The 23801-nt window shown below is 59.1% G+C and overlaps 1 protein-coding gene across 15 annotated transcripts in view; it reads left to right on the forward strand.

Annotated features, from left to right (window-relative positions):
* Positions 1-12707, forward strand: part of FBRSL1 (fibrosin like 1) — a 97244-nt gene extending 84537 nt beyond the window's left edge. For 7 of the 15 annotated variants that reach the window (XM_024348172.3, XM_024348179.3, XM_024348170.3 and 4 more), the window contains 9 exons: positions 85-180; positions 1617-1685; positions 1825-1854; positions 1999-2070; positions 4298-4430; positions 8832-9035; positions 9260-9343; positions 9581-9785; positions 10493-12707. In XM_024348172.3, the coding sequence (XP_024203940.2) occupies positions 85-180; positions 1617-1685; positions 1825-1854; positions 1999-2070; positions 4298-4430; positions 8832-9035; positions 9260-9343; positions 9581-9785; positions 10493-11300 (1701 nt within the window). In that variant the 3' untranslated portion in view covers positions 11301-12707. Of the gene's footprint in view, positions 1-84; positions 181-1616; positions 1686-1824; positions 2071-4297; positions 4431-8831; positions 9036-9259; positions 9344-9580; positions 9786-10492 lie in introns of all 15 variants that reach the window. The other 8 variants (XM_054664760.2, XM_054664761.2, XM_063786171.1 and 5 more) reach the window with 6 other exon arrangements.
* Positions 12708-23801: the final 11094 nt, after the last annotated feature.

Genomic DNA, 23801 nt, shown 5'->3' on the forward strand with positions numbered 1-23801 from the left:
ATTGGTGCCACCTTCTGGTTACAGGCGGGGGGGGGGGGGGTGAGGACTTGGGCCCCCCCTCCATCCGCTCTCCTTCTCTTACAGTTCTTCCCGTCCTTCCCTCCTGCCATCCCGGGACTGCCCACCCTGCTCCCACACCCCGGCACCTTCGGGTCCCTGCAGGGCGCTTTTCAGCCTAAGGTACCGCTGCCCCTGGCAGGTGGGGCGGGCACAGCGGGTGGGTGGATTTTGGGGGCAGTGCATGACAACCTCGCCAAACTCTCTGCCCACAACCACCCCCCTTTCCCTCCCTTGTACCTGTCGTCATCTGGGTGCTGGCGTGAGCAGCCCCTGCCAGGATGGGGGGCCCTGCGGTCTGTGTGTGGCCACCGTGGGAGGGACAGGGGGTCCAGCCTGGGAGCAGCCCTGGGAGGTGGTGGGACCGTGTGGAGAGCACACTGTGGAAGCCTCGAAGGAGAACATTCCGGTCCTTGGCAGGAGGCCCTGGTGTGGACAGCAGCCTCACAGGCCGTCCTTACCGCAAGGAGGTTCTTACGGGGCCGTCCACACCCGCAGGGGACCCAGGCCTTACGGGGCCGTCTACACCGCAGGGGACCTGGGCAGCAGGAGGTTGTGTGCCATCTCAGCCAGGGGAGAGGGAACCCCGTGACCCTCCTCACTGTTCCTGGCCTTGTGCTGTAACCCCACCCTCCGCGGAGGGGCACACAGCTCTCAGTCCTGAAGCCTCCTCACCTGTGGGCCTCAGGTTCTGAAGACGGGGCCTGGACCATCCCCGGTAGCTGCCAAGCCCTTGACCTCCCAGGATCCTGCAGCGCCCACTCATTGCCCACAGCTGCCCTGAAGGGCCCAGCACGCACCCCTGGGCTCCCCTGGGGCACCGCCCACATCGTGGACGGGCAGATAGTGCTTCCGAGGATAAGGCACCCCTGGGCACTAGAGGGTCTTGGACCCCCAGACCCCGTGGTTGAGGAATTCAGAGGAATGGAGAAGGGATGCATGTGGCCCACCTGCAGGTGTCGAGCAGGGACCCCCAGACTGAGACTCGGGGGTACTGCCCTGAGCCCAGACAGCCAGGACGCTGAGGCCCTGAGTCTGGGAGGGAAGGAATCTGTCCCGGCTGCACCCCGAGCACAGCTGCTTCTGGGCAGGGCAGTAGCCCAGAGGGAAGGGGCGGTTGAGCCAGTCTGGGCAGGAGGGGGCTGTGGTGTGATGGCCAGTCTTTGCTGTGGGACCCCCCTTTCCCTGGCGCCCCTGGTGGGAAACGACCATCTCCCCTTGGCCCATCCAGGCTCACAGCAGCTCCTCCTGGGCTGGAGACTAGGTTTGCACCACTCCCCCTCCGGGTGGGGCTGTCTCGGCCCTGGTGGCAAGTGGCTCCCCGGGGAGGATCGCCCACCTTCCCCGGCAAGAGCACCTGCTTCCCACCTTTGCAGAAACTGGCGGGCCGAAAGTGTGGTGGTCCTGCGAGGGAGGGCAGGCTGCCCCTGGCAGACAGCGTGCGGGGCCCCACGGCAAGGCAAAGCAGGGCACAGGCCCACGCCAGAACCAGGAAGCCCGAGGCGTCCTCCTGCCTGGGCGGCCCCAGGCGCACACAAGCTGTCTCTTTCTCCCCTCAGACTTCAAGCCCCATTGAGGTGGCCCGCCGGGCTGGTGCGGTTCACACACTCCTGCAGAAAGCGCCTGGGGTAGGTGTTAGTGGGCGCCCGTCCCCACCCCGGGGGATGGCCTGCCCCGGCCGGGCCCTGTGCGGGCTGTGTCCCCTGCACCCCCAGGACTCAGCCTCCTGAGGGGCCCGGACCTAACACTCCTTTCCTGTCTCCACAGGTGTCTGACCCGTACCGGGCGGTGGTCAAGGTGAGCGCGTGTCGGGAAGGCCCGTGGCAGGGGAGGACTCTGGTGCCCCTGGGGTGGCCTCGGGGGGCCCATGACAGCAGGAGTCTGCAGAAAATATGGGTGGGGGTGGCACCGGCCCCACTGAGCGCTTCCATCCTGTCGCAGAAGCCGGGGAGGTGGTGTGCCGTGCACGTGCAGATCGCCTGGCAGATCTACCGCCACCAGCAGAAGATAAAGGTGAGACCACCTGGGCTGGGGCAGGGCGCTTGTGAACCCGACTCCAGCCTGGTTGGGCCCTGGAAGGTCAGGCATGAGGCTGTGTGTGTTCGCACGCGTGTGCACGGGTGTGATCCTCACGCGTGAGCCGCCTGCCCCTTCCTCTGGGTACTGGGCTCTTACCGTAAGCAGGTCAGCGAGGCCACAGGGCAGTGCTGGGTGCCCGGGTTCTGCAAGGCCCTCTCCTCGGCAAGGTGTGCCGGCTGGGCCACGGGGAGCAGAGCAGGGGCACGGGGTGCTGCGCCAGCTCCCCACGTCACTGGGGTGCCTCTGGGGTCCTCTGCCGCCCCCACTCCCCACAGTGATTGAGTGCTGTGTTCTTCGGTCTTCAGCAGTGACCCAGGGGGACCGTGAGCGCTCACAACTGATGTGCACCTGGGAAGGCTGAGGAAGGCGGGAGCCCCGCGGGCAGCTCGGTGCAGGTCCCACCAGGCTAGGAGCCGCGGGAGCGGGAGAGGGTCCTGGGAGGCCAGGACAGGGGGACTGTGGCCTCAGCCCCGTGGGACCCTGCACCTCTGCTGTCCCTGCGCTGTCCTAATGACACACGTCACCTCCGCACACAACTCTGAAAAATCATTGTCCTAAATGCTCTTTGGGACGGGACTCAGAGCAGAATGCTGTATGTCTTTCTTTTTTTTTGAGACGGAGTCTCGCTGTGTCGCCCAGGCTGGAGTGCAGTGGCGCGATCTCGGCTCACTGCAAGCTCCGCCTCCTGGGTTCACACCATTCTCCTACCTCAGCCTCCCGAGTAGCTGGGACTACAGGTGACCGTCACCACACCCGGCTAATTTTTTGTATTTTTTGTAGAGACGGGGTTTCACCATGTTGGCCAGGATGGTCTCAATCTCTTGGCCTCATGATCCACCCACCTCGGCCTCCCAAAGTGCTGGGATTACAGGCGTGAGCCACTGTGCCCGGCCAGAATGCTGCATGTCTTTATACTTGCATGTCTGGGTGGAACTTCTGGACACACAGCAAAGGAATCAGGTGCTCCCGGTGGGGGGCCGTCCACGGCAGAGTCGGGAGACCTCATCACTCCTGGTTTTGTCCTTGGAACTCGGGGCGTGGTTGCTCCACAGAGGAGGGCAGATCCTGCAAGAGGCCGGCGGTCCAGGGAGAGGGCGCACACAGGGTCTGCCCAGCCCTCACGCCTGCCCCCACGTAGTGCCAGAGTACCCCAGCATCATCATGGCCAGTGAAACCACCCCAGTGCCAGAGCACACTGCAGGGACCAGGAGGGGCCGGCCCAGGCCAGCCTGAGTGCGGGTCAGAGGCAGGACAGGCGGAGGCAGCGCAGTCACCAGGACTGTGGGGTCTTGCTTGGCTACACCCCTCCTGGCTCTGGGCCCCTCTGCTCCCATGGGAGGGCATGGGCATCCCCAGTCTCCGCCCAAGCCTGGCCCTGCCTCCCACAGCCGCCTGGCAGCGTGGGCACCTGAAGTGTGGCCAGTGCAGGTGAGCGGCACATGTTGTAGTTTCATATAATTTTTAACACATTTAACTTTGAAAACTGATACCAAATTCAGTCACTGAGAAACTTTTCAGCATATTTGGAACAACTTGGGCACGTAAGCATGCTTTTTCAGTTTTTTTTTTTCTTGAGATAGAGTCTCGCTCTGTCACCCAGGCTAGAGTGCAGTGGCGTGATCTCGGCTCACTGTAACCTCCACCTCCCGGCTTCAAGTGATTCTCCTGTCTCAGCCTCCTGAGCAGCTGGGATTACAGGCACCTGCCACTGCGCCCAGCTAATTTTTGTATTTTTAGTAAAGACGGGGTTTCGCCATGTTGGCCAGGCTGGTCTCGAACTCCTGACCTCAGGTGATCCGCCCGTATCAGCCTCCCAAAGTGCTGGGATTACAGGCGTGAGCCACCGTGCCTGGCCTTAACTTTTAAAAGAATCTAAATACAAAAAAAGTAAGTTATTTTCCATGACAGCGTAGCATCCCAGCTGCCATGTGCCAAGTACGTACCACAGTTCAGAGGACGTGAGCTCTCCCATTCAGCTTTTTTGCTGATCATGTGTAACATTTCCGTCATCCTGAGTAGAGAATACACCCTTGAAATCCATCCCACCTGCTCCCCTTTCTGGACTGGCTCACACCCAGTCCCTGTGGCCCCTCAGGCCTGGGCTCCCTGTGTTCAGGGCCAGTCCCCGGGCAGGCGGCCCTCACCCGTTCTGTCCTCCCAGGAGATGCAGCTGGACCCCCACAAGCTGGAGGTGGGTGCGAAGCTGGACCTGTTCGGCAGACCCCCCGCCCCGGGCGTGTTTGCAGGCTTCCACTACCCACAGGGCCTGGCCCGGCCCCTCTTCCCCAGCACAGGTGAGACTGGAGTCAGGGGCCGGGTGGGGGGCACAGAAACCTCCCGCTCGTGCCCAGCTGAGCCTGCCTTCCTGTGCCAGGAGTGAGAGCGCTCTCTGGACCGCAGCACCAGCCTTTGCTTCTTGATGCTCACCACTTATTCAGGTCAAAGCCTGGCAACTCCCTCACCTCACCCCACCCCTCACCTCTCCTCTCCTCACCTCTCCTGTCCTGTCCTCCCCACCAGCCTCCCCAGGGTGGACCTGGGCCTGGGGCTGCTGCTCCTCCCCACCAAGTCCTGCCCAGTGTGTCCTGGGGGGCCTTCAGCCCACGCCACACGGCTCTGAGGCGGCTGGTCCTGGCCACCCCTCCTCCCTGGGGCTCCCTGTTCTGGCCCCACCAGAGGCAAAGGAATGGCAGGGACCCAGGCCCACGAGAGGCTGCCCCTTTCTGTCTCCCAGCCCCCGCTTTCCCAGGAGGAGTTTGGCCTCTCGCTGAACAGTAGGAAGCTGCTCCTGAGGCCAGGCTGGGCCCACACCCCAGTGCCCCTTCCTCACGTGCATGGCTGCTCCCAGGGTCCCAGGACCGGACCGGCTGCGGTGGTTTCCTAGGAAGGGTTCCAGGACTTGGCCTGTACTGTCCTCAGTGGCACGGCCCAGGGCGGGATCTGCCGGGAGCAGCGAGGGCCTCCCTGCCCTTTGGAGTCACCCACTCCCCCGAGTCACCCCCTCCCCCGGGTCACCCCTCCCCCAGCAACACAACGTGACCACACCCGAGTGTCATCCTCCAGGCACGCAGAGGCACGAAGACTCTGGGGTGCTGATCTGTAGGCACCACTGCCTGGCACAGGCCCCCAGGAGGAAAGTGGGCTCGAAGTTCAACCCACAGTGTGGGATGGACACAGTCTGGGTGCCTAGAGGCTGGCTGAGGGCCAGCTGTGTGCACAGACCTTTCCAAAAACGGTGTCTCAGCCTGCATGGTGCACGCCTTTCTACACATACACAGTTACAGTTACACATCCACATCCACGCGTGTACGCACACATGAAGCATGAGCACCCACATACAGCTGACCCTTGAACCACACGGAGGCTGGGGCACTCCCCACCACACAGTTGAAAATCCAGGTATAACTTTTGACTCCCCCGAAACTTAGCCTACTGTTGACAGGAATCCTTACGATAGCATAAACAGTTGCTGAACACCTGTTTTGTGTGTCACATGTATGATGGACTGTATTCTTACAATGAAGTCCACTAGAGAAAAGAAAACCTTATGAGGCAGACCGTGACCAGGCGTGGTGGCGCACGCCCGTGGTCCCAGCTCCTCAGGAGGCTGAGGCAGGAGGGTCGCTTGAGCCCAGGAGGTCAAGGTTGCAGTGAGCCGTGATTGCACCACTGCTCTCCAGCCTGGGCAACAGAGCAAGACCCTGTCTCACACACACACACACACACACACACAAAGTCATAGAGAAAAGATATTTGCCATTCGCTGTGTGGAAGTGAATCATCCTAAAGGCCTTCATCCTCGTCCTCACACGGAGTGGGCTGAGGAGGAGGAGGGGCCGGTCCTGCTGTCTCAGGTGGCAGGGATGGGAGAAAATCTGTGTCTAAGTGGACCCGCACAGTTCAAACCGATGTTGTTCCGGGGTCAGCTGCATGCACACGTACATACACACATGTACAGGCACACGTACACACAGGCACAGGCACACACGTGGGCACTGCGTTGCCCAGTTGTCCTGCTGCTGGAACCTTTCCCAGCCACCAGGTCCTTGAGGCCTGTCCCTTCCTCAGAGCTCCCAACCCCCGCTGCAGCCCCCCTCACTCTCCCCTCACCGTGTTTGGTCTCTTCCATGTTCATGAGCATTTGATGGCACGTTGCATGTGGACGTGTGAAGGCAGAGCCCTGTCCACATAAGGGTAATGGGCGTGCCCAGCAGCCACATGAGGCTGGCTTCACAAGCATGGTGGCCTCTGGGCCATGGAGCATCCCAGTAGTCTGGCTTTCTCAGAAAGCAGAAGTCCAGGCTGCAGTTTCTGGCTGTCCACATCCTGGCTCAAGCCCCTGGGACACCTGCTCAGTGTGGCGCCCAGTTCTGGGCCCTCCACACGGCCCGCCCCACCGACCCTGCTCCTCCCCCGCCTCCCCTTCCCTCCTCTGGATACCTGGTGGCTGTCCCTCGGTGCTCTGCCATTTGTCCTGCGAGGCTGGGCCCCCTCAGTCCTTGGGGCCAGTGCTGCCTCCTCCTCCATCTCCTTGGCAGGTCTTGATATCTTGCTGGCAGGGGGCAGGATGATTCCTCGTTGCTCTTTTCTCTCTTCCATATAAACTTTCGATCTGCCTGTTAGGTTCCAGCTTTCACTGGAGTTGGGTTAAAGGGGTACATCGACCTAAGAGGGATTCGTACGTCATCTCCGGTATCATTTTCCTATCCCTGATCATGGTGTATCTCATTTATTTAGGTATTAGTAGAATTACTCATAGATGCTTTATATTTTACTAATATTATGATTGGAATTTGTAAGTTACATTCTTAAGCTGTTGCTAGAAAACAGAAGTGCATATCTGTTTTGAAGATTTGTATGCCATCTCTTGATGCTGTAACTAGCAATCCTGCTAAATTCTTACGAATGCAAAGACATTTGTCTGTCAATTCCTTTACCTTTTCTGTGTAGAAAGTCATATCTAGGAGTGGATGGTTTGCCCCCTTGTATAAACTGTCGGTACGTTTCTGGAGCCACTGTTCCAGCGCTTTGTTCCAGATGAGTTTCCTGAGTAAGCCTGGCCTTTAGTTTCCTGTGCTGCACCTGGCAGGTTTTGTCATGAGGGCTCTTTGCCGTCTTCAGTGAGTTAAGGCGCTTTCCTTTTTTCTGCTCTCTGGAAGAGCTCTTGTGAGGTCTGATCCTCACTGCCTTCAAGGCTTAGAGGCTCGCAGTTCAGGTTCCAAGTACTGATTTTTTTTCTCCACTGGGTATGGTATTCCTCAAGCTGTTTCTTCTGGCATCGGTTTCAGTAACGCGAGTGTTTCCAGTAAGTTGATTTGGGGCAGGCTCCGTAGCTGTCGGTGTCCATCCGTCACGCCTGAACTCCGCAGGCCCTGGCAATTCTTAATGTTGCTTGGCTGTGTCGTCTTTTTTCCTTCATTAATCTCACCAGAAGTTTGTCCATTTCACTAGCATTTTATTTTAATTTATTTATTTTGAGACGAAGTCTTGCTGTGTCGCCAGGCTGGAGTGCAGTGGTGCGAGCTTGGCTCACCGCAACGTCCACCTCCCGGGTTCAAGCGATTCTCCTGCCTCAGCCTCCCAAGTGGCTGGGATTACAGGCAGGCGCCATTACACCTGGCTAATTTTTGTATTTTTAGTAGAGACATGGTTTCACCATGTTGGCCAGGCTGGTCTCAAACTCCTGACCTCAGATGATCCTCCCGCCTCGGCCTCCCAAAGTGCTGAGATTACAGGCGTGAGCCACTGCGCCCGGCCAATTTCACCAGTATTTTTAAAGGAGCAGCTCTGACCTCGCTGCCTTCTCTGTGTGTGTTTCCCTGTGTGTCGCTCACTTTTCTGGCCCTGTCTAGCTTGATCTGGTGGTTGAGAATATTAATTCCTCAGCCTCTCCCAGTGCAGGCATTTGAGGCAGTGTACTCTCCATCTCCTCCTGCACACGCTTTGGCAAGCTGTGTTTGCGTAGCGTGGGGCGGGCTGTCTTCCTCTCTAGTTTAGAAGAGAAGAGTGGCATCAGCTTTCATGCCAGAGCTCAGTGGAGACCAGAAGCTCTGAATACAACTTGCCGCGTCCTACATGGGAGGCGTGAGCACCCCATCTTTGAGGTCCCTAAGATTAGGGCTGGGAGGGAGTCAGAGTAACCTAAAGATGACGCCCTGCTGGTCTTTACCAGAAACCTGCCCTCTGGACCCATGTGCAGGACGGCCCCTGACCAACAGCACTGAATCCCCTGCAGCAGCCCCTCCCAGGGCCAGGGCCCGGGCCCGGGCCCCACACGGTTGCTCTCCAAGGGTTGCTGGGGGACCAGGGCTGATGTTGACATGGTGCTGTGGGCTGGGCCTGTGCCCAGGAATGCCACAAGGGGCTGCCATGTGCAGCCTCCAAGACAGAACCGTGTCCATCCAGGCCTGAGGCCCAGCACCACATTAAGAAGTGAGGACCATCTATCAGCTCCCAGGTGAAAGCTCTGAGATAAAGGCTTCAGGAGTGGTCCGATCAAGGTGCATGTTACTTGGACTTTGTCTCTGCCCAAGTTGCAGCCCCTTTGCTCCGAGGGTTGCATCGCACTCAGCACCTCCCTCCCTGCCCCCCTTGGGGTCCCAGGATGGCTGCCACTGCGGCTCCAAGTCAAACCTCCTCCAAATTGTGGGGTAGATTCCACCTCTTACTCTGACTGGACACGCTTCACCCCTCAGGGCATGCGAGAGAATGGGAGGTGAAGGTTCACAGAGGAAATTGGGGTGCTCCCTGTGAACAGAGCTGCAGATGGGAGGCCCTGGTGCTCTCTCCTGGCTTCTGTCAAACCTGGCTGCCCCCCCCAGGTGCCGCCCATCCTGCCTCCAACCCATTTGGACCCTCAGCCCATCCTGGCAGCTTCCTGCCCACTGGCCCCCTGACAGGTGGGTGTCTCTGAATTCAGCCCACGCAGCCTGGCTGGTTCCTCAGCAGCCTTGTGGCGGGGGAATTAGGTGGGCGGGAAGGTGGCCCCGAGCCCCAGGGAGCCCCTTGGGTCATGCAGGCAGTACCCACCAGGCCCAAAGCCTCTACAGCAGCCCCCACTGGGCCAGGTGGGAGCTGCAGCCCACGCCTCACAGACCTCTGGGTCCCGCGGTTGCCCCCACAGACCCTTTCAGCAGACCGAGCACCTTTGGGGGCCTGGGCAGCCTGAGCAGCCACGCCTTTGGGGGCCTGGGCAGCCATGCACTGGGTGAGTGACCCAGCCTGTGCCCCCCTCCCCCGATGCCCGCGCCCCTCCCCCATGCCTGTGTCCTCTGCAGGAACCCCGATGCCTGGCTGACCTCCCTCCTCTCTGGGCTGGGCCTCCTTGGGGCACCCCCTTCTCAGTGTCAGCCTGGGACCCTTCTAAAACCCCTACCGGGTTCTCCTGGGGAGTGCCTGGGGAGCAGACAGACCCAACCTCATGCTCCCTGGCCTCTGCCCCCAGCTCCCGGTGGCAGCATCTTTGCCCCCAAGGAGGGCTCCTCCGTGCACAGCCTGCCCAGCCCCCATGAGGCCTGGAACCGACTGCACCGGGCACCGCCCTCCTTCCCGGCTCCGCCCCCGTGGCCCAAGTCCGTGGACGCGGAGCGGGTGTCAGCCCTGACCAACCATGACCGAGAGCCGGACAATGGCAAGGAGGAGCAGGAACAGTGAGTGGCCCTCTTGTTCCGTATCCCCACCACACACCCCTACCCCGTTCTTTCTCCCCTCCCGTCATCCCCGGTTCCCCCTCCCCCTATTCCCTCTTCTCCCCGTTTCCTCTCCCTCACCGTTACCCCTCCCCCTGTTCCACTTCCCCGTTCCCCCTCCCCCATTCCCTCTCACCCTCCTCGCCCCACTGCTGCCCACTCACACTCTGTCCAGCTCTGTGCTGAGCCCCGGGGTACGGGGGCCAAAGCTCTGCTCCCCGGAGACTCCTCCCTGCGGTGGGGAGTGAAGGCTGGGCCCTGGGGCTGGGAAGGATGAGGAGGGTGAAGACCCCACCACAGGCACCCACACCTGCCATCCGGGAGACCTCCAGGTGGCCGCGCCCTGACCCACGGAGTTTGAGGGAGGAGTTCGGGGGTGCGGCTGCCGGGAGGCCCCCCTGTCCTAACAGGGAGGGGCCCGTGGGGAGCTGAAGTCGCTGCTGGCGGCTCATCCCGCTTCCGTCTCCCGGCCAAGGTTTCCAGGCCGCCCAGCGGGGAGAGGACGCGTAGGTTTTGGGAGCCTGTGGGGGTGCGGGAGCTGTGGGTGCTGAGGGGTCACCGGCCACCCAGAAACTGGAGGCCCCGACAAGCAATGGGAACATCCCGGGGCTGCGCCGCGCGGCAGGACGGAGGTCTCGGGAGTGACGGGTCCGCCCTGCCGCCCCCAGGGACCTCCTGGAGAAGACGCGCCTGCTGAGCCGGGCCTCGCCCGCCACCCCCGCTGGCCACCCCGTCAGCGGCCTCCTGCTCCGGGCCCAGAGCGAGCTGGGCCGGTCCGGGGCCCCCGCGGAGCGCGAGGCCGAACCTCGGGTCAAGGAGAGCCGCTCCCCGGCCAAGGAGGAGGCCGCCAAGATGCCCGCGCGCGCATCCCCGCCCCACAGCAAGGCGGCCCCTGGAGACGTGAAGGTCAAGGAGGAGCGCGGGGAGGACGAGGCCTCCGAGCCCCCGGGGGGCGGCCTGCACCCCGCGCCCCTGCAGCTCGGCCTGGGCCGCGAGCGCCTGGGCGCGCCGGGCTTCGCGTGGGAGCCTTTCCGCGGCCTGGAGCTGCCACGTCGCGCCTTCCCCGCTGCCGCCCCCGCCCCGGGCTCCGCCGCCCTCTTGGAGCCCCCGGAGCGCCCCTACCGCGACCGCGAGCCCCACGGCTACAGCCCCGAGCGCCTGCGGGGGGAGCTGGAGCGCGCGCGGGCCCCGCACCTGCCGCCCGCCGCCCCCGCCTTGGATGGCGCGCTGCTGCCCTCGCTGGGAGCCCTGCACTTCCCGCGCCTCGCGCCCGCCGCGCTGCACAATGGGCTCCTGGCGCGGACCCCGCCCGCCGCCGCCGCCCTCGGCGCACCGCCCCCCCTGGTGACCGCGGCCGGGCCCCCCACGCCCCCCGGGCCGCCGCGGAGCCGGACTACTCCGCTGGGGGGCCTCGGGCCGGGCGAGGCGCGCGACTACTCCCCGTCCCGAAATCCCCCGGAGGTGGAGGCGCGGTAGCCCCGGGGCCGCAGACGCCTCTCCGAGCGGAGCGCACCGCTGTCCGTTTCTCCATCAGTTCCTAGAACTCAAGCACAGCTCCCGCCGATCCTGGGGCGGCGCCGCCTCTCCACCCGCAGCCTGCGGAGGCGGGGACTTGGGTGTCGGCTTTTCTGAGGGTGATCTTTTGTTTTCCGAGTTTGGGATTCGGCTGTTGGGGAAAAAAAAAAATCGCGTTTGTACCTTTTCCCCCCACAGATGAGAAGTGTTTGTAATGGATTTGTATTTTTCTTAATTTTATGCTCTTTAGACGTTTAAAAGAACCAAAAAAGAAACTTTTGCTTCTTCGTTTTCGGTTGGGATTTGCAGTTTAATGGCCTCAGATCCTTCTCCAGATCCCCAGGGTTTCTTTGTCTTATTTATGGAGAAAAACCGGTCACTTTGTCCAGCGCACTGTGAGGCCCCCACTCAGGCCAGCCCTGGCCCCCCCTTGGTACTTGGAACCGAAGTTACAGATTATATTAAAATAATAATAATGTACAAAACTTTGTTTTTTTGCCTTATTATGCAGAAGTGTAATTTCTTTTTTGGTTTGTTTTTTTAAAAGCAAACGAAACGTGTAAATAGTCTGTTGATATAAATATATGACGTTACTAAATTCTTAATCTAGATAGACTTTATAAAAACCGTTTCCAGAAATCCCTCTGGTTGTTTGTCTAACGTGGTCACAAAAACCCAGGCGCTGCCGGCTGTAAACATTATCAGAAGTTTAATGGCAGCAACTTTCCTTCAACTATGCAAGCGCTTCCCGGCCGCTCTGCTGGTTGGGGGAGGAAGGTTCCGCCAGCGACCTCCCAGCCCCTGGGTCCGTGGAGGGGTTGGGTCCCCCCAGCAGAGCCCCTGGGCCAGCAGAACAGCACTCCTGGGCGGCTCCTGAGGGCTTCAGGACTGGCCAGCTCCAGCCGCAAGGGCGATTCTGTGGACGTTTGTGTGGATGGTGCAGTGTTCTCGGAATCTGTAGACCAGATCGGTGGAGGTATAGAAGTGCAAGAGTCTAAAGGCTGATTACACACACACACACACACACACACAAAATCACTGCTGTGTGTTTTCTTCCGCCTGAGGCATCAGCGTCACCTCGGTGTGGTCGTCGCCTCCCAGGCCCTTGGCCTGGCCTCCTCTCAGTTTGGGTTTTGCCCTCACCCACATGAGCCCCCCCATGCCCTGCCCCCCTTGCGGCCTTTTGTGTTCCCCGACGTCTGGGCTGTGTCCCTGCCGGGCTTCCCAGCCTTTGGGGTCAGCCGTCGAGCCACTTGCTTTGCTCAGTTCTGTGTTTCAGCCACATTTCCACGGTGGACCCTGTTTGTTTTAAATATTCTGTTCCCATGTCAATCAGTGACGATAAATACAGCCTTGATTTGGATGAAACTGTGGTCGCGTGTTCTGTGGTGTTGGGGGGCCAGGCTCACCCAGGCTGACCCCTGCAGCCATGCGTCCCTCCTGCAGCACCTTGGGGGGCCAGGCTCACCCAGGCTGACCCCTACAGCCGTGCGTCCCTCCTGCAGCACCTTGGGATGCTGGGCGCCTCGGCAGCCCCACGCTGTCCGGTGCCATCGCCCCGGAAGTGAAGCACAGCAGGTCCCAGCTTCCCAGCCCTGCTGCCACCCCGGCTCTGCCCAGCCCCCTCCCCCAGTGCCACCTCTCCCGGTGGAAACCCCAGCTCCTGGCTCTGCCGGATGCCCCATTGTGCTCCTTCGTTCTTGGGGGTGTCACGCAGCCCCCCGTTGTCCCAGCCCCAGCGACCCCGCTGGCCGCCTTCCCTCACATCCACGGGGTTTTCTGCATAGAAGGTGCTCTTAGTTCCCGCCTTTGTGCCAGAGAGTTCTGGCCCCGCAGGGACTTGTGGGATTGGTTTTGCCCTGGCTGTGTCTGAAGGAACAGGAGCTCAGAGGGCAGGAGCCAGGTGCAGAGGTGGCAGCCCCCACCCTCCAGTGCAGTGAGCGCCAGGCCCACCTGCCTTGAGTGATGGTCAGGAAAGCTCCAGGTGCACACCTGGCCTTGACCTGAGCATCACCCCCACCCTGTCCCTGCCAATTCACTCCTAAGGGGCCCCAGGGCTGCAACCTAAGAAGGAGGCCTCGTGGGCCCACCGCGCGCCCAGCAAGGAGTCGTGGGCCTACCGTGCGCCCAGCAAGGAGTCGTGGGCCCACCGCACGCCCAGCAAGGAGTCGTGGGCCCACCACGCGCCCAGCAAGGAGTCGTGGACCCACTGCGTGCCCAGCAAGGAGTGCCCTGCGTCCCACAAGACCCTTCCAGGCTGGCAGGAGGGGCAGGTCCCAATCCACGCCCCACCAGGTCATTGTCTGGGGCCTGGACCATCTGCCATGTGGGGCTTCTATATAAGGGTTTGCTTCCTGTGGAGTCAGCCCCACCACCCTGCAGGCCTGTGTGTCCCTGCAGGCCTCTGTGCCCCAACTTGGGCTTCAGCCTTTACAGTGAGCTGCCACTTAGCGATGGGGAGACACTGGGAAATGTGTTGTGCGATTTTGCCACTGTGTGAATATCACAGCGCGTGGCACACACCTGGATGGGGCAGCCTATTGCTCCTGGGCTGCACCCCATGTGACTCCTGAATCCCATCGGCGGCTGTAACCCGGCGCTTAAAAAGGTACAGTAAGAATGCAGCATTCTGGCCAGACGTGATGGCTCACACCTATAATCCCAGCACTTTGGGAGGCTGAGGTGGGCGGATCACCTGAGATCAGGAGTTTGAGACTAGCCTGACCAACATGGTGAAACCCCATCTCTACTAAAAATACAAAAAATTAGCCGGGCGTGGTGGCGCTCGCCTGTAATCCCAGCTGAGGCAAGAGAATCGCTTTAACCCAGGAGGCAGAGGTTGCGGTGAGCTGAGATGGCACCACTGTACTCCAGCCTGGGAGACAGAGGGAGACTCCGTCTCAAAAAAAAGAAAGAAAGAAAAGAATCCAGCATTCTAATCTTCTAGGGCCGCCCCTGCCTATGCAGCCTGCCCTTTCCCACAGCGCGGCTGGACGGCACGTGGCTATGCTTCACGTCCCCTTGTCTTGGTTATTCCAACCTATGCATCTAATCTTCAGGAAGACCCCAGGAACGCATATTCTGCCCTGAGTGAGCTGATTGTGTTAGTCACCCACACAGGCCTGCTCTGCCCTGGGGCTGGTCTGACCCAAAGCCCCAAGGCCCCTGCAGGGCAGCCCAGCAGCGAGTAGGAGGCAAGGCCAGGGCCCAGCGGCGAGGAGGAGGCAGGGCCAGGGCCCAGCGGCGAGGAGGAGGCAGGGCCAGGGCCCAGCGGCGAGGAGGAGGCAGGGCCAGGGCCCAGCCCTGTGGCCCCAGAGATCTGGGAACATACCTGTAAAGCGCAGCTGGAAGGTGGTCAGCAGTGCGGCTGGAGGGAGGACGGCAGTGCGGCTGGAGGGAGGGCGGCAGTGCAGCTGGAGGGTGGACAGCAGTGCGGCTGGAGGGAGGGCGGCAGCTGGAGAGTGGACGGCAGTGCAGCTGGAGGGAGGGCGGCAGTGCGGCTGGAGGGAGGGCGGCAGTGCGGCTGGAGGGAGGGCGGCAGTGCGGCTGGAGGGAGGGCGGCAGTGCGGCTGGAGGGAGGGCGGCAGTGCGGCTGGAGGGTGGACGGCAGTGCGGCTGGAGGGAGGGCGGCAGTGCGGCTGGAGGGAGGGCGGCAGTGCGGCTGGAGGGAGGGCGGCAGTGCGGCTGGAGGGTGGGCAGCTGGAGGGTGGGCAGCACTCCAGGGCCATCCGCTGGCCAGAACTACCTGCGAACCCAGGGATGCCATGTGAAGGAGTGAAATGGTGAAATGTCCGCCTTTAAGTCAAAGCACACAGGCTGCATTGAGGCACAGAGAAGGGGGGAGGGGACCCCATCCAGGCAGGGTCCCTCTGGGCTGCCTTCCAATGTAAGGCCAGCCCTGGCACTGAGGCAGCCATCCCTCCCCAGGCATCATCCTTGAGGGGAGTAATCTCTGATGGTGCAGAATCCAAGGTAGACTTCTTCCCAGGAGCACTCTGTGAGGGGGTACACTCCTGGGAGCACTCTGTGATAAGAGTACCTTCTTGGGAGCATTCGTGAGGGAGCACTCTCCTGGGAGCACTCTGTGAGGGAGCACCCTCCTGGGAGCACTCTGTGAGGAGGAGCCCCTTCCTGGGAGCATTCTGTGAGGGTACACGCTCCTGGAAACACTGTGAGGGGGCACATAGCTCAGAAGGTCAGCAGTCCAAGCAACCCACCCCCGGCCCTGGAGGATTTTGGTCAGGCTATTTCCATTTCACCTGGTAACTTAGAACTTGGGCTAAGTTACCCTCCTGTAAAATTGGAACCTGGGTAACTTAGAACTTGGGTAAGACTGACCCTGCTGTAAAAATCAGGAATTGAAATTCTACTTTATTTCAACAAGACCTGAAAGATGCGGTCAGGCAAATGGAAGTACATCTGATGTTGACGGAAAAATAAAGGTTTTAATATATGTTTTAACATTCTATCCTTCATAGAATAGATACAGGGTTTTAAAAACACTCAACCTGGGTGACATTTGTCAAGCAGCTGCAGTGACTCCTGGCCAGCCCAGGAGAGAGAGGAACAGCATCAAAGTCCATTCTGTTACTGCGAGACTCAGGGCCTGGCACGCAGCAGGGGCCAGGTGTGTCCTGGACGGGCAAAGGCACCGAAGAAGGAGGAAGCCTCCCAGACGCCCTGCTGGGCTCCTCCTGGCAATGCCTGGACCCCTCACCAGCAAGGGAGTGGAGTCCCAGGACAGGCATGGACCCTGGAATGCCCTGGGTGTCCAAACTAGCCTGTTCTCCGTGCCTTGTCCTCAGGTGGCCACCTCTGTGTCGGGGCTTCCCCTGCTCTCTCGTGAGGACTAGTCTGCGTTTACACTCTACCTGGCTAATCCAGGAAAGCCGCGCAGCCTCCACATCCTTACTTTAATCACATTTGCTCAGACGTGGCCTTCTAGGTGACGTACTCGCAGGTTCCAGAGATCGTGCCATGGAGATCTTCCTACCACTGACGGGAACCTGGAATTCAAGGATCTTGACGCAGGCTGTAAGTATTCACGGCTGACAACGCTGAGTTCTCTGCAGCGTCGGCTGGGATCCTATCCACAGCCCAAGGGCACATGGCGCTGCTGGGAGAGGCCAGTGGCCAGTGCTCCTGTGTCCAACAGGCTCTACACGCTGGGGAAGGCCCAGAGAGAAAGGAGTGTGCCTGCAAGTACAGGATCTGTGACCACGACACTGTCAACACACAGGGTTTTCCCACAGGACACGTGTTCTGGAGGCAGAGGTTCAGGAGGTGCTGCAGGAGCTTGAGTCAGGCCTGGCATTTCTGTGATTCTCTTGGCCTTTCCTTGCTCATTGCCTCATAGTTATGAAATAGCTGCTGTAGCTCCAGGCATTACATCCACCTGCCAAGGAGAGAGATCAGTGAAGGGGAGATGGTGAGTGCCAACCTTGTCTGGAAAGACAGGGCCTCCCCAGGGTTCCCCCTCACCACCAGAGGGTCTCTGCTGAGGTGTCATCGGCTGACACTGGGGGGCCTGCACCCCTTGTCAACAGGGCAGGGGAGGTGGGCCGCGCCTGGCCTGCTGGCTAAGGGCCCAGGTTCTTGGTGGGAGCTGGACTAACCCAGGGGCCTTTGGGAAACCTGAAGGTCATTTTACATCCGGCATCCGCACACCTGAGACCTTCATGGACTTCAAATCCACAACATTTTACTATAAATTATTTTTATTTTTCTGTTATACCACAGTTTGGGGCTTATATATTTGGGGGCCTTAGATATTTTTTCCCTAAAATTATATGTGAAGCTTTTAAGAACTGAATTTCATTTCTAGATAGAAAAGAAAGCATCATAAAATATTTACCATGAAGGCTTCAGACCAACTGCCTCACACTGACCCCGATTCCTTCCTTCCTGGGTGGTCTCGGGGCTGCTCGGAGCTGAACAGGGTCCCCTTCGACAGGGTTCGGGGGGATGGATGTGGCCTTGCTGAACACAGCAGCAAACAGGAAAAGAGGCCTCACGGAAACAGCTGAGCCCGTGTGGCCCCCTGGAAACCTCACCCCAGCCCGAGAGGCTCAGCATCCAGCCGCCAGGCCGGGGGGTTCTGGGGGCAGGGAGGGTCAGAACCACATCTCGTAATCCTGCAGCGGCTTGCGGCTGAGGATTGTGACCGCCTGTCCCCCACCCCCACCTGCCACTAGGGAGGCCACCAGGACACGGCTGCCTCCTAGTCAGGAAGAGGCTCGAGGGCTGAGTTGACCAAGCAGGGGCCAGGTGTCTGCACCTGAGCGGCCCAGAGGCTGCATGGTCCCTGGGCCTGACACGCACGGCTCCTGTTTCTGCCCCAGAGAAGCAGATCTGGCACCCCTGCTCATCAAGTTCAACATGTAAATGGAAACAGCAACTCAACTGTTGGGATTTCCCTCCTTTACATTTTTGTTCTAAAATTTTTTTTTTGGAGACAGAATCTCGCCCTGTCACCCCGGCTGGAGTGCAGTGGCACAATCTCGGCTCACTGCAACCTCCGCCTCCCACATTCAAGCGATTCTCCTGCCTCAGCCTCCCAAGTAGCTGAGATTACAGGTGCCCACCACCACGCCTGGCTAATTTTTTGTATTTTATTAGAGACGGGGTTTCACCATGTTGGCCAGGATGGTCTCCATCTCCTGACCTCGTGATCCGCCAGCCTCGGCCTCTCAAAGTGCTGGGATTACAGGCGTGAGCCACCACACCTGGCCTAATTTTGTATTTTTTAATAGAGACAGGGTTTTGCCATGTTGGCCAGGCTGGTCTCAAACTTCTGACCTCAGGTGATCCACCCACCCTGGCCTCCCAAAGTCCTGGGAGTACAGGCGTGAGCCACCGCGCCAGCCTAGATTTTAGAAAAAGAAATTATAGGACTGATGCATGCTCCTTGTCACAAGCAAAAGAATCCATGTGTGATCAGGAAAGCAGCCGCTCCCTCTGGGGACACTACCTGTGCTCTCGAACCGTCCGAGGGAGCTGGACTCCTCATGCTCCAGGAAGAACCGCGGGTGCTCCATGATGCCAGCCCCTGTGGCTGTGTCCGGTTCGTGGATTAAGTCTTGTCTATCAAACTGCACCTTCTGGGACAAACATTTTTTGTGGGATTTGATTCTCCAACGTGGAACTGTGGGTTCAGAAACGGTGCTTATCTGTAACTTGTATTTGTTATTTTAAACATTTCAGCTTGAAAAGTTGCAAGCGCCATTCACATAACTCTTTCCCGACCTCAGAGCGAGCTGGTAACCCTCCACCTTCGCTCTCGGCACCTTCTGTCCGTTCCGGCAGGCAGGCTGTCCGTCCCAGTCCACACCGCAGCCCCCCAGCATCAACGAGCAGCACAGCTCCCTGCCTGGTGCAGGGCCTCAGCATTCACGCTCCTTCCTCCTGGGAGAGCCCCCCCGCCTCTCAGGGACTCTCACAACCTTGGTGCGCAGAAGGTTCTGGACCGCAATTCGGGGACGCCCTCACTGGCTTTCTCCGGAGCGTGGGCATTGGAGTGGAAATACGTAGAATTGCTGGGGATCCTCAAAGCCGCCGGCAGCGCCCGATGCCAGCTTGTCCCATCAGGCGTTGGTCCCGACCTGCACTCAGCCACCTGCCCCCGATTTTGTAATTGAGCATTGAGGGGAAGATGCTTGAACCCATGTGAAACCTCTTTCCCCTCAAACGTTCCCTGCACGCATCAATTACATCAGTGCAGCTGGGCCTTCCCCTGAGCGTGATGTCCAGGGGCGAGGCCAGTGGCTTCCTGCGCGTGCCCGTCCCCACTCACAGCCCCTGACCTCCGGGGCCCCCACGCACCAGGCGCTCCCTGCCCGGCCCCATCTCCTGGAGCCCTGGAGGCTCAGCCTGGGTGTCGTGTGTGCCTCGTGCTCTTGGGAAAGTTATCTGTGTTTCTTCACATCTATATTTATTTACTTCCAAAACCACCAAGGTGTGTTGAAAACCCTGGAATTCCAGGCCAGGTGCCGCAGCTCACGCCTGTAATCCCAGCACTTTGGGAGGCCGAGACGGGCAGATCACGAGGTCAGGAGATCAAGACCATCCTGGCCAACATGGTGAAATCCCATCTCCACTAAAAATACAAAAAAAAAAAAAAAAAAAAATTATCCGGGCGTGGTGGCGGGCGCCTGTGGTCCCAGCTACTCGGGAGGCTGAGGCAGGAGAATGGCGTGAACCCGGGAGGCGGAACTTGCAGCGAGCCAAGATCGCGCCACTGCAGTCCAGCCTGGGCGACAGAGCAAGACTCCATCTCAAAAAAAGAAAAAAAAGAAAACCCTGGAATTCCAGTCCGACCGCACAGGGCTCATCCCGTGCTCCTGGCATCCACTGGCTTCCCCACGGCGGGGAGCCCGGCTCCTACACTCTGCTTCGCTGGTCTCCCGCCTCGATGTGCCCCTGCCCCCCTTGCAGATGCCCCCACTCCTCACCTGAGCCCAGCACCCACCCGGGGCCGCCCACCCGGCACAGCGCCTGCCCTCTGCTCGGCCCCGGCCACCCCAAGCCGGCGCAGGGTCCATGCTGTACTCCCAACCCCTGGCTCCCCACGGCCCCTGAGGATGCTCAGCCTCATGCAAAGGTCTCAGGACGAAATTGTCCAGGAAGGGAAGGCGAGCGGGAGGAAGGGGGCGGGCAGACAAGCTGTGCGGCCTCTTCTCGCCTCTCCTGGCTGCGCCCTCAGGTCCCCGATTCGAGCTTCCTGCCCCCACTGCCTGCCTCCTACCGGCGCGTGACTGCACTTAGGGCCTCCTGGAAGTGCAGACTCGCCTCTCCATCTCAAGATCCTTAACTTACTCACACCTGCGAAGCTCCTGTTACCACATGTGGCAGCACTCCCAGGTTCCACGGCGGGGATGCGTCTCCGTGCCGTCGCTCAGCCGTCCACACAGCCCTCCCGGCCCCTTCCTGTCTTGGATGCGGCTGAGATTTCTGGAGCACAGCAGCCGTCCTGCAGCTGTAGCGAGTATTTAGAGTTCATAGCACAAGGCTGCCCCTATTTAAGTTGCAGAAATAACACATTTATCTCCAGGATTTGCCCCAACCCTTGCTCATCTCCAGGCCTCAGCCTTCCTGACACAATTCCACCTCCCTGGTACAGATGCTCGTGGCTCCTCAAGACAGATCTTAAATCTTTTTTCTTTATTGAGCTGAAATTCACATCACATAAAATGAACCGTTTTAAAGCGTACAATTCGGTAGCATTTAGTCCATTTGCGATGTTGAGTGACCCTCACTCCCGTCTGGTTCCAAACGCTCTCCACCTGGGAGAGAACTCCCTCCCCGTGAGCATCTCTCCCACCGCCGCCCTGGCAACCAGGGCCTCCTCCCGCCTCCGGACTCGCCTGTTCTGGGCCCGCATAGAAACGGAAGCTCACAGTCGGGGCTGTGTGTCTGGCTTCTGTTCCCCATCGCCATTCTCCAGGCTCACCCCCTGCAGCCATGCGGGCCTCATTCTTTTCCTGGTGGAATCCTGTTCCCTGGTGTGGAGGGCCACGCTGGGCTTATCTGTCGATTGTTTGTGGACACCTGAGCAGCTATGAAGAGTCTGCTTTGAACATCTGTGGACAACAATTTGTGTGACGCCTGTTTCCGATTCTCTTGGGTTTGTCCCAGGAGTGACCTTTGGGGTCAGATGTCCAAGTTCACAGTCACACTCGAGCCGTGACCTCGGCCGGGGCCTTGCCAGGTCCAGTCCTGGCCTCAAGATGCCCCTTCAGGGTCAGCCCGCAGCAAGGGGTCCCAGAGCAGGCAAGGGCTTGAGAGGGCCTCCCGGGGCTGGGGCACCTGTCTTTCAGGTGAAATATCAGACTGTTCAACCCAGACCATACCAATGGCACCGGCGCGGAGTGCAGTCACCAGGGAACCGCCCTGCGGCGATGGCCCCGGCGGGGAGAGGGTGGGTGACGTGCGCTGCGGAGCATCTGCCCTGGTGGAGGTGCAGCCCCACTCAAAAAGGTTCACCGTGAGAGTTAAAGATGTTTACTGTGAACCCTAAAGCAACCACTAAAACAACAAAACAGAAAATTCTGGCTCATAAGCCAACAACTGCAATCAAACAGGATCATCAAACAGAATCCAAGGAAGGAAGAGGAAATGGGAAAGGGAGAGCCGGTGACAGCAGCAGGACAGAGAGCAGGATTAGGGCGTGGCCTCCGCACAGTGAGACCAATGGGAGCGGAGAGCAGGACGGCGGGCACGGTCTCTGCACAGTGAGACCAATGGGAGCAGAGAACAGGATGGCAGGCGTGGCCTCTGCATAGTGAGACCAATGGGAGCAGAGAGCAGGACAGTGGGCGTGGCAACTGCACACTGAGACCAATGGGAACAGAGCAGGACAGCAGGCGTGGCCTCCACGCAGCCACAGCCACACCAGAGCAAGTGGTCAGACAGCCCCAGTTAAGAGCAGAGATTGCCAGGGAGGGTAGGACAGCAAAACCCAATGCCAAACTGCTCATGAGAAATGCACTTTAGATATAGACACCAATAAGTCAAAAGGACAGAAAAAGCTATGCCATGCAAACAAAAATTTTTAAAAACTGCAGTGACTATGTTAATATCAAAGTAACTTCAGGGGCCGAGCATGGTGGCTTATGCCTGTAATCCCAACACTTTGGGAGGCTGAGGCGGGCAGATGACTTGAGGTCAGGAGTTCGAGTCCAGCCTGGCCAACATAGCGAAACCCTATCTCTACGAAAAATACAAAAAGTAGCTGGGCATGGTGGCGGGCGCCTGTAATCCCAGCTACTTGGGAGGCTGAGGCAGGAGAATCACTTGAACCTGGGAAACAGAGGTTGCAGTGAGCCGAGATCGTGCCACTGCACTCCAGCCTGGGCAACAGAGCGAGACCTTGTCTCAAATAAAATAAAATAAAAACAAATATATATTAAAATTTTTTAAAATTGCAGCTGGACACGGTGGCTCACGCCTGTAATCCCAGCACTTCGAGAGGCTGAGGCAGGTGGATCACCTGAGGTCAGGAGTTTGAGACCAGCCTGGCCAACATGGTGAAACCCCGTCTCTACTAAAAATACAAAAATTAGCTGGGCATGGTGGCGGGCGCCTGTAATCCCAGCTACTTGGGAGGCTGAGGCAGGAGAATCACTTGAACCCAGGAAGCAAAGGTTGCAGTGAGCCGAAATCCTGCCACTGCACTCCAGCCTGGGCGACAGAGTGAGACTCCATCTCAAAAAAAAAAAAAAAGAATTCCCAGGCAAAGAGCTATCAAGGATGAAGATGCTCTCAGGCAGTCTCAGGCAGGCAAGGGTTCAGGCACACATTTATTCCCTGCATATTTTCTTTGGAAGCTACCAGAGGAAACATTTAAGTAAAATAAGAGTGCACACCAACAAAAAGAATCCAACTGAAAGGACAGCAAAGAGAAGCTCCAGATGACCGCCTCACAGCAGTTAGAGGTGGAGTCTGGGCTGGCTGCAGCGGCTCACGCCTGTAATCCCTTTGGGAGGCCAAGATGGGAGGTTCGTTTGAGGCCAGGAGTTTGAGACCAGTCTGGGCAACATAGCAAGACCCCATCTCTACAAATAAATAAATTAGCTGGGCATGGAGATACGTGCCTGTGGTCCCAACTACTTGAGAGGCTGAGGCGGGAGGACCCCTTGAGCCCAGGAAGCGGAGGCTGCAGCGAGCCAGGATTGCACCACTGCACTCCAGCCTGGGCAACCATATCTGTCCTCACCAGACACAGGAACCTCATGCTAAGGGAAGAGGCATCGGGGAAGAAAACATGCAGCATAAAGTTCCTGATTTCTCACCCCATGAACTCAACAATTAGCTGTCAAATTGTGTTAAATTTTTTAGCTGTGACCTTTATGTTGGGATAGCACTGGATTTATAAGTGAATTTGGGGGAGAATCGACGTGGATCTGAAACACCACACAGCTCTCAGGGCTGATTCCGTTTCCTCTTTCGTCATCTGGTGAAGGTTTTGATTTTCCTCATCTAAGTCTCGGAGCTCCTGGTGAGTTTACTTCCAGGTGTTCAAGCTTTGACGACGGTGGTGAGTTGTCGCGGGCCACTGTGGCCCGGGTGACTGGACGTTTTCTGTTTGTATCTCGCTCCCTGGCTGTGGCAGATGCTCCACTTGCCAGGTATCCTCAGCTCCCCACACCGCGAGCACACGCAGGACTGTGCGTCCAGCCCTCATGGCTGTTCTGGTTACAGGCCCGTCGGGGAGCGTGCGCTGCCTTGGGCCTGGAGCACTCAGCGCTGGCGTCATCCTCTCCAGAGCCTCTCGTGTTCTCTGACACAGCAGCCAGGAATGTTTCCAAGGGTGACATTCCAAGGACATCTCCAGCAGCCTGGCTCTCGGTGAGGAAGACAGAGCAGGGCGCCCGAGGGGCACACGTTGGACGGCAAGGGCGCGTGGCTGTCCCAACCCTGGGAGCGGGGCTGCTCCTCAAGGCAGCATGGCCTCACCTGCCCTTG

The sequence above is a fragment of the Pan troglodytes genome, chromosome 10 (assembly GCF_028858775.2).
Source record: "Pan troglodytes isolate AG18354 chromosome 10, NHGRI_mPanTro3-v2.0_pri, whole genome shotgun sequence".
Taxonomy (NCBI): Eukaryota; Metazoa; Chordata; class Mammalia; order Primates; family Hominidae; genus Pan; species Pan troglodytes.